This window comes from Canis lupus, chromosome 2 (genome assembly GCF_048164855.1).
Source record: "Canis lupus baileyi chromosome 2, mCanLup2.hap1, whole genome shotgun sequence".
In the NCBI taxonomy this organism is placed as follows: Eukaryota; Metazoa; Chordata; class Mammalia; order Carnivora; family Canidae; genus Canis; species Canis lupus.
Window position 1 is genome coordinate 28,350,111 of NC_132839.1, and position 13,291 is coordinate 28,363,401.

Consider the following 13,291-nt stretch of genomic DNA (forward strand, 5'->3'; position numbering starts at 1 on the left):
ACAGATTACACATCTTTAACTTTCTAACGCTCCTTTCTTAACAATGCATGCAAATATATAGAAATGGCCAGATTAATAATAGAAAATAATTTATTATTCACCACACAAGTAATTCAAACTGAAAATAATTTTAAAGTCTAAAAAATTCTCCATATATTAACAGCCCACTTATCTGACATACTTGGCTATCACAAGATAGGCTTCAGTGATTTAGAAATGGGTATATGTTTATTAAATTCTTAATCTATGTGTCAGAGCAAGATAGCTAAAAAGTAACCACAGTAAAATGGGGGGAAGGTGGCATGGCACTGAGCGCTGAGAAGACAGTGACAGTAGAAGAGTCCATACCACGGTCCATGAATGCTAGAGCTTTCTTAGGAAATGTCCCAATACTGCAGAAGCACTTACACATCCCTGAGGGCTACCACAGTATTACCACAGAGCAGTAGTAGGACTATGTTTTGTTGTTTTTAATGATTGGCAGAGTCCTCACTAGAATATTAATTATACTCAATATGTTCTGATAAAAAAAAAAAAGAGTTGCACAGTGTATATACCTTAGAAAAATTTCCAAGAACTGATGTGTGAAGTTCAATTGCTTCAAAAGTGTTAAACATCAATAATCTAAAAAAAAATTCACCTATGTGGAAAGCTTCATTCCTAATAATACCAGAGAAATAGAGTGTTGATGTGGTTAGCTGCCTTAACCAAGAATGAACTCAATTCCGAGATAGTCTGTATAATCTAAATTATCAAGCACAAAAGTTATATTCAGTTCAGCTCTAGTTGGGAACTACAGCCTCGATCTCATCTCAAAAGTAAATACTAGCCGAGAAAAAAAAAAAAAAACACATCAACAATTTCCATATATAAACTTTATTCCTTTTGACATCATACAAAAATTTAAACTTAGAGAAGAAAATGAAAATATGCACCTTTACAAGTCAAAGAAAGCAAAAGTCTTAGCATTTGAATTGGTCTGCAAAAAACCCAAAGACATTAGAGGTACAAACTGCTACAGCAGGTCTAAAAGAAGTTGTACACAGTCCTTCTGAAAAAGTTAAAATCGTTTTCAAGATTACTTTTCATATTTCAATGTACAGGCACTGACCAATTTACAAATATTTACATGAACCAAAACAACCTTTAATAAACACTGTAGCTTTTTTTTAGCAGCCACCACTACTTTTTCATATGGAAAAAAAATACTAAAAAAGTTAGCTTTACAAACATTAAGCTTTTTATAATCATCTTACGTCTTACCTAAAACATTTTATAGTGGCTTACTGCCTAAAAATTCCAGTTTAGATTACAATCCTATAATTGTATACAGAAAAAAATCTGATACTAATCAATAGGATATAATCTCAACTTTGATCTTTCCGTTTTGGTTGTTTCATGTCACAGGGAAAATAAAAGAAAACATGAAATAAAGTAAAAGTGCACAATGCACTAAACTATCATAAAGCACAGGGAACTTATAATCTCAAAATGTCTACAATGAACTAATTCTTTAAAACAATTTACTAACTGCTGAACAATACAGAGTTAGTGCTCATATTACTACAGTGCAAAATGTACTGTTTTCAACAAAAAATTTAAAGCTACCTCAAAAGTACATCAAAAGCATGTGAAGTACTAATGAAAAGCTAATATAGACACACTCAAAGCCTCAGTCTATCCTGGTGAGTCAAGTGAAGACTTAAGGCAATTGTCCAGTATTTCATGCCTCTGCAGCAAGATTTCAGTGAAATAACAGATTTCATTTTGCTTCAAGTAACTGAAAAACTGGCTTGAATCTTCACTTTACTAGAACAGACAGGCAATGAACTATTTACTGTACGTTCTACATTAAGTATGTATAGATCAGTCCCTTCCCCAAATTCCACACATCTCTTCAGTATTAGTATGTAGTATAATTGAAGTTATATCAAAAACCTTTTATTTGTTCAGATAATTCCCCCAAAAATATTTTATCTGATCTCCTGAAAATTCATGCCATAATATTACTAATCAATGTAAACATTTTCAAAAATACATCTTTAAATCAAAGGGTTTTATTAGGAAATGTCATAATAAAATATGTAATCTTTATATAAGTATGTTCTCTTAAAAATAAAACATGAAAACAAGAACAATTAAAAAGAAACCATGATGGAGGTAAACAAAAGCATTATGATGTTACTATTGTTCTTTATTTCTCAGAAGAATTTATTAAGAAATAGAGGCCAGTTATCTTTTCAGGATAGCAGCTCTTAAAGGTAGTATACTGTTCAAATCTCTTTTGTTTTTCAATCTGTGCCATGACTGGGAGAGAAAGAAAAATCATTCTTAAAACATAAAATATAAGTGCACTTTTTATCTTCCAAATTTTTAATATAGTAAAAAAGTATTGTTTCTACCCTCAGAAAGAATTATTTTAAAACCCCATACCTGCATGATTCCAATTCATTAAAAAAGAAATGGACACAGAGGTGGTACAAAAAGATACAACTGACAACATTAACATTTATTCACAGATTTGAACAATTTCATCTAGGACAGCAAGGTAATTAAGACAAAACCTTTGAGTTTGAGAAGGTGTGAGAAGATTACTTCAATTACTTAGCTGAAGAGTTTGCATCTAGTAAGCTTTTTCAATCAAAAATAGTATAGTATAATGAAGGAGAGAGTAAAATTTCTAATGAACCAGTTTATATGTACTTCCGAAAAAGAAGAGTAAATATAACTTGTAAAAAAAAAAGGGGGGGGGAGGGACTGAAATTCTTATTCACCGGCTAAAAATCTGGCTCACTACTTGGTAACTGCACATCTTTGTAGTTTATTCTCATGTCAGTTAACTGACAGAAAGTATTGGTTTTATAGCTAATCAATCCTAATTGAAAGCTCATGTATCAACAATGTAGCAACGCTATTTTTGAGTTCTCAATTTAACGTGATAGACAAAAACAGTCCCTCTTGGATTTGTTTTGCCCTACAGAATTCCATTAATTTTAAATTTCTATTCTGTCTGACAAACTGAGAGGGCCTAATGTGAAGGACAGCTAGTAGTATGACACACTTGCATTTTTAATTATCATCAAATAAAGTACATTCTAATGAAAAAATATTCCTCTGAAATGACCTTCATAGTTCACTGATCTTTTTCTTCAATGAAGCATTCTCTCCTAAATGTCTCATAGTTTATATTTCCATCAAAGTGTTTCTACACTGTACTGTGGAACTCCCTGAAGAAAGAGACCACACCTAACAAAATCACTGATGAATAAATTCATACTGCGGACTAAAGAACTAAATAATAAATGATTTATTATATATATTACATTCATATGTTTACATATGTATTTATATGTATGGCTGAAGTTTACATATACAAAATGTGTGTTTATACAAAGATACACACTGATTTTTTTTTTAATTTCTCAAAATATAAGCAAAGATAAAAAGGTGCTCTACAGCGGGGTATGCAGAAGAAAAATCATGGAACTCAGCTTTCTTCTAAAGCTACACGAAGTTCCTTGAAATTTTAAGGAGAGAAATGAGTCCATTAGGTTTTATTCATTTTGAGAGTTTAATTGGCTCACGAAGGAAATGCTTACTTCCATCAAAGTGAAAGCCATGTGAATGAAAAGTCAGACTTTTCGGAAGGAAAAGTGTATCTATCAAGTAATAAATTCCCTATTGTGCTGTATTCATGTCTTCATAACATAGGAACCAGGGCAATTCTGTCCCTATTATAAATACATGTTTTCATTTTCAAAGCATATACTATTTCACTAATGCTTCTAGAGTTAATCGAATGCATTGTTTACCTTTAAAAACTGATCCTTGATCATGTCAAATTTCTGCTTCTCATGCACAGCTCTGGCTGTATTTGTTCCATCAAAAGGTTCTGTAACATTAAATGTACATATAAACAAGAAATTACTAAAATTAGAACTTCAATTTTTATATTAGGTTGAACTATATGAAACTGCCAATATTTATGAGTTTTTAACCTATAAAATAGCAACTGCATATTGTGAAGCCTAATCTCTTATTTGATATATACATATAAAATATTTTATATAGCTGTGAACTCTTTAATAAGGTTGAATTCAAGTGAGAGGATAACTGAAAACAAAGTCATCAGCATACGTACATTAAATCTAAATCACAACAGTAAGATTTCTGAAAAATGACAGAGGGTCAAGGACCCAACCTTACCATAGGGAAATTTTTTAAAAAGTTAAAGAACAAAGAATTATTAAAAAAAAAAAAAAAAAAAAAACCTCACTATAAAGAAAAAAGGTGATCAATATCAAATATCACACAAAGGTCATTTTAAATTTAATTTAAACTTAAAAGACTACTGATTTATCCAGCAGGAGAAAGGTCTCTACCTTTGAAAGTACAGGTTTAATACTCGTGAGTTAAGATGTGAGTAGATGGTTTAGAAAAAGATACAGAGAGTACAGTTACTGGTAGGAGAAATTTGGTAGTGAAAGGAGAAAGAGAAACAGGATAGCAAGTACAGAACACAGGGATTAAAAAAAAGGAAAAGTGTTCATGTGTGTGAGTCTCCAACACTACTTTCCACATATTCACCCCCACCCCACTAACCCTTCACCCACAAACCAAGAGAGGAGTCCATATATGGATATAAGGAAATTGTCTATATGGGAGGACAAGGAAAGTGAAGATGCTATTGAGAAAAACAAGATAACAAAAGGCATTAAAAATGAGATGAGATAGCTGAAATAATGCCAAGCCTACGTAAAAATTACTAGACTTCAAGAATTTTGGCACCGGGGGTGCCTGGGTAGCTCAGTTAAGCATCGTACTCAATCTCAGCTCAGGTCTTGATCTCAGGGTCATGAGTACAAGCCCCGAGTTGGGCTCCACATTGGGCATGGAGCCTACTTAAAAAAAAAAAAAAAAAAATTGTCACTATAAAAGAGAAAAAAAAAAAAGGTACTTACAAAAGCCAGTAGAATCTAAGCAGGCATTTTATTTATTTTATAAGATTTCATTTATTCATGAGAGTTTACCGTCATAGTACTGGCGAACCTTGGTTTGCTGAGCTTCACTTCATTGCACTTCAGAGATATTGTGGGTTTATTTTTAACAAATTGAAGGTCTATGGCTAGTCTGTGTTGAGCAAGTCTACTGGTGCCATTTTTCCATCACCACTTGTTCACTTTGTTGTCTCCATCACATTTTGGTAATTCTCATAATATATGAGTTATAGTGACTTGTGATCAGTGCTCTTTGATGTTCTTGTTACAATTGTTCATGGGCACCACAACCACACCCACACAGGATGGCAAACTTAAGAAATGTGTGTGTTCTGACCACTCCACCCAGTGGCTGTTGCCTCATCTCTCTCCATCCCCTCGGGCCTCTCTTTTCCCTGAGATACATCAATATTGAAATTAGGCCAATTAATAATCCCACAATGGCCTTGAAGTATCCAAGTGAAGTGAAAGGAAGAGTTGCACATCTTTTACTTTCCATCAGAAGCTAGAAATGACTCAGCTTGGTGAAGGAGGCATGGTGAAAGGCAAGAGAGTCCAAAAGCTAGGCCTCTTGGACCAGTTGGCCAAGTTGTGAATGTAAAGGAAAAGTTCTTTCTAGAAATGAAAAGAGCATGGAGTTCACTCCAGTGAAGACATGAATACGAAAGTGAAACAGTCTTATTGCTTCTATGGAGAAAGTTCCAGTGATCTGGACAGAAGACCAAGTAACCACCACATTCCCTTAAGCCAAAACCTAATTTAGAACAAGGCCCTAACTCTCTTTAATTCTATGAAGGCTGAGAGAAGTGAAGGAGCTGCAGAAGAGAAGTCTGAAGCTATTAGAGGTTGGTTCATGAGGCTTAAGGAGAGTAGCCATCTCCATAACACAAAGTGAAGTAGCAAGTGCTGACGTAGAAACTCCAGAAATTTATTAAGATCTAGCTAGGATAACATTAAACAACAGATTCTCCATGTAAATGAAACAGCCTTATACTAGAAGAAGATGCCACCTAGGATTTTGAGAACTCTCTAGTTGCCCTGGCTTCAAAGTTTCAAAAGGCAAGATGACTCTCATATTAGGGGCTAATGACTTTAAGCTGAGGCCAATGTTCATTTACCATTCTAAAAATCCTAGGGCCCTTAAGAATTATGCTATATTTACTATGCTGTGCTCTACAAATGGAACAACAAAGCCTGGATGTCAGCCCATCTGTTTACAACATATTTTAAGTCCACTTTTAAGACCTACTATTCAGAAAAAAATTCCTTTCAAGATAGGACTGCTCATTGACAATGTACTTGGTCAACTCAAGAGCTCTGATGGAGATGTACAACAAGATTGTCATTTTCATGCCTGCTAACACAATATCCATTCTGTAGCCCGTGGATCAAGGAGTAATTTAGACCTTCAAGTCTCATTGCTTAAGAAATATATTTTGTAAGGCTGTAACTGCCACAATAGTGATTCCTCTACGGATCTGGGCATAAGCCATTGAAAACCTTCCAGAAATGATTCACCATTCTAGATGCCATGAAGGACATTTGTGATTCATAGGAAGAAGTCAAAATATCAGTAATAACAGAAGTTAGGAAGAAGCTGAGTCCAACCCTAATGGATGACTTTGAGAGGTTCAAGACTTTAGTAAAAAAGTAACTGCAGATGCGGTGAAAATAGCAAGAGAACTAGAATTAGAAGTGGAGCTTGAAGATGTGGCTAAATTGCTATTATTTCATGATAAAACTTAAGCGGATAGCTCTTGTTTCTTATAAATGAGAAAAAAAAGTAGTTTCTTGAGATATAATCTACTGGTAACAATATTGAAAAGACACCAAAGGATTAAGAATATTACATAAACTTAGTTGATAAAGCAGGGGCATGGTTTGAGAGGATTGACACCAATTTTGAAAAAGTTCTATGTATAAAAATGCTCTCACATGCTACTGACATTATTTGTGAAAGGAAGAGTCTGATATAGCAAATTTCCACTGCTGTCTCATTTTAAGAACTCACCATAGCTACCTCAACCTTCAGCAACCATCATCCCAATCAGACAGCAGCCATCAACATTGAGGCAAGACTCTCCGTCACCCAAAAGATTATGACTTATTGAAAATTCAGATAACGGGTAGCATTTTTAAATAAGAGTCTTATTAAATTAAGGTAACATGATTCTTTTAGACATAATGCGCTGAGTGAAGTAAGTCAGTCGGAGAAGGACAAACATTGTATGTTCTCATTCATGTGGGGAATATAAATAATAGTGAAAGGGAATATAAGGGAAGGGAGAAGAAATGTGTGGGAAATATCAGAAAGGGAGACATAACGTAAAGACTGCTAACTCTGGGAAACGAACTAGGGGTGGTAGAAGGGGAGGAGGGCAGGGGGTGGGAGTGATTGGGTGACGGGCACTGGGGGTTATTCTGTATGTTGGTAAATTGAACACCAATAAAAAAAAAAAGACATAATGCTACTGTACACTTAATAGACTACATTATAGGGTAAACATAATTTTTATATGCACTGGGAAACCAAGAAACTCACTTGACTTGTTTTATTGTGATATTTGCTTTATTGTGATGGTCTGGAACTGAACCCACAATATATCCAAGGTATGCCTGTGTTCTTTTAGTAGATGAATGCCATATGCCAAGCTATTGGATCACATCACACACTTTACAAGTGGTTAATATTCAAAAGAACACAAGTAACTAAAATAATACACACCCACTGTGCAATTTAACAAACCAACCACCAAAGCAGGAAATTTAATTTCATATTCACAAAGTTTTAAGATGTTGCATATAATCCAAGATTAAAATATTCTAAACTTGATGTTTTCCTACAAACACGGAACTTCACACTTTATTCTTTTTTACCTCAAGGTTTACAAAAGTCTTCAACTTAGCATCTGTGAGAATAATTTTGCTTCTTGAAGGCAATTTACCACCAACTCCAAGAAATATTTAACTACATATAAATTAATTTTAGAGAACAGATTATCTTCAGAGACTTTAATTTTTAAAGTAAAATACATTTCTATTCATAAAAATCTAGCTTGCATTAAGTATCAATATTTTAATTTTAAAAGAACCCATTTTATCTCAAATGTAAGAATCATCACATGAAGATAGTATTTTCTTCCACCTTCAAGTCATGAAATTAAGCTTCAATCAATTACAAGCAGGATGGATGCATAAAGATTTCTCAAATATTATGAACTAGAAGATTAAATGCGTAAATTCATATTTGTTATTTTTTTATAACTGAAGAATTAAATTACTTTTCCAAATTAAAATACTCAGCCATAAAAAAAGAACGAAATCTTGCCATTTGCAACAATGTGGATGGAACTAGGGAGTATTATGCTAAGTAGAATTAGAGAAAGACAAATACTATAGGATTTTATTCATATGTAGAATTTAAGAAAACAAACGAACACAGAGGGGAGAAAAAAGAGAGAGGCCAACCATGAAACAGACTCCGAACTATAGAGAACAAATTGATTGTTACCAGCTAGGGGTGGAGGGATGGGTGAAACAGTGATGGGGATTAAGGAGGGTGCTTGTGATGAGCAGCAGGTGTTGTATGGAAACACTGAATCATTAACTTCTACACCTGAAACTGATATTACACTATATCTTAAGTGGAATTTAAATAAAAAGTTGGAAGAAAAAAAGGAAAATTTTTATCACTAAATGACTTGCAACAAAAATGAATGTATGAATGAATGAATAAATGAATGGACTGCAATGGACTTGCAGAATGTACATTTATTACTTTTAACTGAAATACAAACTGGATTTAAGTAATTCTCAGTACCACAGTGATAACTGGATGGCAAATAAGTAGTTGTGGGAAATATACCTTCTACACAGATGTATTTATTTCTCCACTCAATACCATCAGGCCTGGGAATGGCTTTGGCTTCACGAACTGAAATCATTTGACTGTTCCAGCTACAAAAAGAAAACCATAATTGTGTTAACTCTTTTCTTAATTTTTCCTAGCCCCACTCTAATTTTCTCACAAAATACTAAAACTTGCCTTGACTTTCAGTCCCACAATCCCCATTTCCCCTTCTCCTTTTTACTCCAAAGCACTTCTTCTAATCATTTGCTTACTTAGTATGTTATTGTTTATTGTGTGTCTTCCTCAAGCAGAATGGAAGCTCCAGGATACTGGTGATTTATGTATTTTTTTCACTGTTCAAATAGTTGCTTAAGACAAAGTGGGCATTCAATACATATTTACTGAATAAATGAAGTAATATGAAAAATAAAGTGTAAGGCAAAAAATGTAAAAATTTTGTTCATTGTTAGCACCTCAGTAAGGATTTCTTATTTGTTAAGAGAAATGTAAATTGTGTTGCTTTCTGATATCATTAAATAATTTTTGTTTACTGTATATCCATTTGTGTGATTTGGGAGAAAATTTTATAATTATCCAAGAGAAGCCAGTAGATACTGTTTTAGGAAAAATTAATACTCTACAAAAAAATGCTGTTATTGCTGTATGTCAAATGTAGCTATTAACAGTACATTTGTATTCAAGTAAAATAATTTTCTATCAGCATGTCTAAAGGTAAATTGTCCAGTCTTTAGTATGTACTAACCTTATATGCTGTTTTTTAAAAATTTCTTTACAATTATAATAATTCTGCACAAGTACAATTTTCTTTTTCTCAAGGAACATTCTAAAACATATGACTATTCAGGTTGTATGCAAGAGATAAATGAGTTTGGAAAATAGTTGATATCTTTTTTTTCCAAGCCATATTTAGCTTTGTCCACCATTTCAGTTACAATAGAAAGACCAAGGTTTGGGACCTTCCAATTCTAGCACTATTCTATCCTTCTTCTATTTATCAGATAAAAACAATTCCTAAGAATATAAATGAGGGTCCAATATGGCATTTGTTGCTGGAAAACTGATTAATCTCTATGTTAAAAATGCCAAAAAAAATTGCATCTTGTGAAATTTGATAACTGAAAGTATGATTTTCTATTTTTTTTTCTTATGAGTACAATTTAGAAATACTTTGCAAAGACAGCTTTAAGTTCTTTAAGAATACATATCAGAATTTATGCTTTTAAAAAACTAAGTGGGTTATCAAAGAGAAACAGTATTAACTACAGTAACATGTTTTAGATATTTCATGTATAGCAGCTCCATTAGTATAAACTCCAAACAGAAAAGAAGTACAGTGTTCTGTTGGTCCAAATGTTTCCAAAATTTTTTACAAATAACAATGTAGGGGCACCTGGCTAGCTTAGTGGATATGTAGAATATGCAACTCCTGACCTCAGAATCATGAGTTTAGGCCTCACCCTGGGGTAGAGATTACTTAAATTAATTAATAAATAAATAATAACAATAAAATAGCAATGTAAAGGGGAGAATTATATAACCACAAGCCTGAACCAAACATGATTACTGTAGAATTATACTTTATACCATATAAGATCTATTTCACTAATAAAATGAACTTTTTTCCTGAGACTACAGTTTCTCATTGAACTTACAGAACAGTTGAATCTGTAATAAAATTAAAATTAGAAACATTATGTTAAAAAAAAGGACAGACTGAGGGGCTCCTGGGTGGTTCAGTCTGTTAAGCATCTACCTTTGACTTGGGTCATGATCCCAGGATCCTGGGATCAAGCCCCACATCGAGCTCCAGGCTCAGGCAGAGAGCCTGCTTCTCCCTTTCCCCACTAACTCATGCTCTCTCTCTCAAACAAATAAATCTTTTTTAAAAAAAAAAAGATTTTACTTATTTATTCATGAGAGATGGAGAGAGAGAGAGAGAGAGAGAGACAGAGAGAGGCAGAGACACAGGCAGAGGGAGAAGCAGACTCCATGCAAGGAGCCCGACATGGGACTCGATCCGGATCTCCAGGATCAAGCCCTGGGCTGAAGGCGGTGCTAAACCGTTGAGCCACCCAGGCTGCCCATAAATCTTTAAAAAAAGGGGGGGGGGAGGAGGGGATAGACTGATTTTTTTTTTTTTACTTTCAGACAAGTTAAGAATATTGAAATACTGTATCCTGCTGTTAAATTACAATCTGTACTTTCTTAAATCAAAGGAACTCTCCTCACTACCATACTTGTATGAAATCCAACCCTGAATTTACATCACATGCCAATACCTGGTTCTGAATTGTGTCAGAGAAACATATGTAATATACCAATATTCACTTTAACCAACCCAAATAATGCAGTTATTTAAGTGGCTGTATCATCTGAAGTACTTCATAAAGAAAAAAATATTTTAAATCACTATTATTTAGACTGATTCAATCTATTACATTTTCAAAGCACTTTTAAATACTTAACTATTAAATATTTGAAATCATAAAACCTGATATATAACTTATGTACTGTTTTTACTCTTAGAGGTGAATTTATTTTTTTTTTTTTAGATTTATTTATTTATTTGTTTATGAAAGAGAGAGAGAGGCAGAGACACAGGCAGAGGAAGAAGCAGGCTCCATGTTTTGGAGCCCGATGTGGGACTTGATCCTGGTACTCCAGGATGACACCCTGGGCAGAAGGAAGGCACTAAACCACTGAGCCACCCAGGGATCCCCCTTAGAGGTGAATTTAAATGTAGAATTCAAATGGCAATTTAGAAACATTTTCCCTAAATCTTTCTTTAAAACAGACTCTAAATTAAGCCTTTTATCATACCTATTTTTCCTTTTTTTCTTTTAAAGATTTTATTTATTTATTCATGAGAAACACAGAGAGAGAAGTAGAGACACAGATGGAGGAAGAAGCAGGTTCCCTCTGGGGAGCCTGATGCGGGACTCCATCCCAGGACCCTGGGATCACGCCTTGAGCCAAAGGCAAACGCTCAACGACTGAGCCACCCAGGCTTCCCCATACCTATTTTTCTACCATAAATCGGTTGCCATGTAAAAATCTATCATTGTCGCTCAGTAATTGAAATGTAAAATAAGATACAGTCTAGGGACGCCTGGGTGGCTCAGTGGTTGATTGAGCCTTTGGCTCAGGTTGTGATCCCAGGGTCCTGAGATCGAGTTCTGCAGCAGGCTCCCTGTCTGTTTCTCCCTCTGCCTGTGTCTCTCCCTCTCTCTCTCTGTATCTCTCATGAATAAATAAATCAAATCTTTAAAAATAAAAAAAGACACAGTCTATAGAAAAGGAATGTATCAGAAAGGTACAGAATAGCGGATACAGGGTTTAATTTAATCTAAAATAGATTTGATAATATATGATAATCTCTCGAATATAAAACTGAGTTTACCAACTCTACATTGGTAAGATGCTTGCTTCTTTTTTTCAGTAACGATAATGAACTACTGATCTATTAACTCTCTTCTAGCCATTCTTTCCGTGACAAAGTATTTTTTTCGAAATACTTCGCTTACATTGGAACATTACAAACAAAAATTCACGTCCAACAAATAAAGACAAAATTACAGGTCTGAATGGTGTGGCTATACTGATAGATACTAAGCAAGACTAGTAAAATTAAGTGAACAAATATATATAATTTTATTTTATTATTAAGGGCTGGGAAGCAAAAAGAAAATTTTGTCAGGGATTTCAAACCTTGTAAGCAAACAGAAAATTCTGCTTAGTTCCAGAGTTTTGTTTTGCTTTTTCTTCTGCCTGACCCGTTCTTCTCCCTAACCCCTTAAATACTAGCATTCATCAGGACCCTGCCTCTTCCGATCCTCTTCTAATGCTACAGCAACCCTCCAAAACTCTAACAATCTGCAGTTTCTTTCCCAATCCTTTTCTCCAGCTCTGACCTTGTTACTAAGCTCTAGGACAATTGTTGCAACTAACAATTAGAAACTGCCACCTAGGGCAGCCCCGGTGGCCCAGCGGTTTGGCGCCACCTTGAGCCCAGGGCCTGATCCTGGAGACCTGGGATTGAGTCCCATGTCAGGCTCCCTGCATGAGCCTTCTTCTCCCTCTGCCTGTGTCTCTGCCTCTCTCCCTCTCTGTCTCTCATGAATAAATAAATAAATAAATCTAAAAAAGAAACTGCCACCTGGATGTCCTACATGCATCCCTGTGCCCACATTTTCAAGACTGAATTTAATATATTCTGTCCATGGCCAGTTATTAATATCATTTGCTTACATATCTCCCTCTCAACTCTCTTACCCTTCTTGGTGCACTGAACTTAGTTGGTTGAAATACATTCATAATTAAGTTTTTGTCTATTTCAATCCTTTCTCCTCCAGCTCAACATGGCATGGAGAAAAAATAAGCAACCATGCTGACCTTTAAATTCACAATAGAGTATATAAACTCT

General features: G+C 34.4%; 1 protein-coding gene across 3 annotated transcripts in view; it reads right to left on the minus strand.

Moving 5' to 3' along the window:
- Window positions 1-860: 860 nt before the first annotated feature.
- Window positions 861-13,291, minus strand: part of TENT2 (terminal nucleotidyltransferase 2) — a 62,761-nt gene continuing 50,330 nt past the window's right edge. For all 3 annotated transcript variants that reach the window (XM_072793795.1, XM_072793775.1, XM_072793783.1), the window contains exons 13-15: window positions 8,863-8,954; window positions 3,813-3,892; window positions 861-2,307 (exon numbers count right to left, since the gene is read on the minus strand). In XM_072793795.1, coding sequence (XP_072649896.1) covers window positions 2,233-2,307; window positions 3,813-3,892; window positions 8,863-8,954 — 247 coding nt within the window. In that variant the 3' untranslated portion in view covers window positions 861-2,232. The remainder of the gene's footprint in view (window positions 2,308-3,812; window positions 3,893-8,862; window positions 8,955-13,291) is intronic.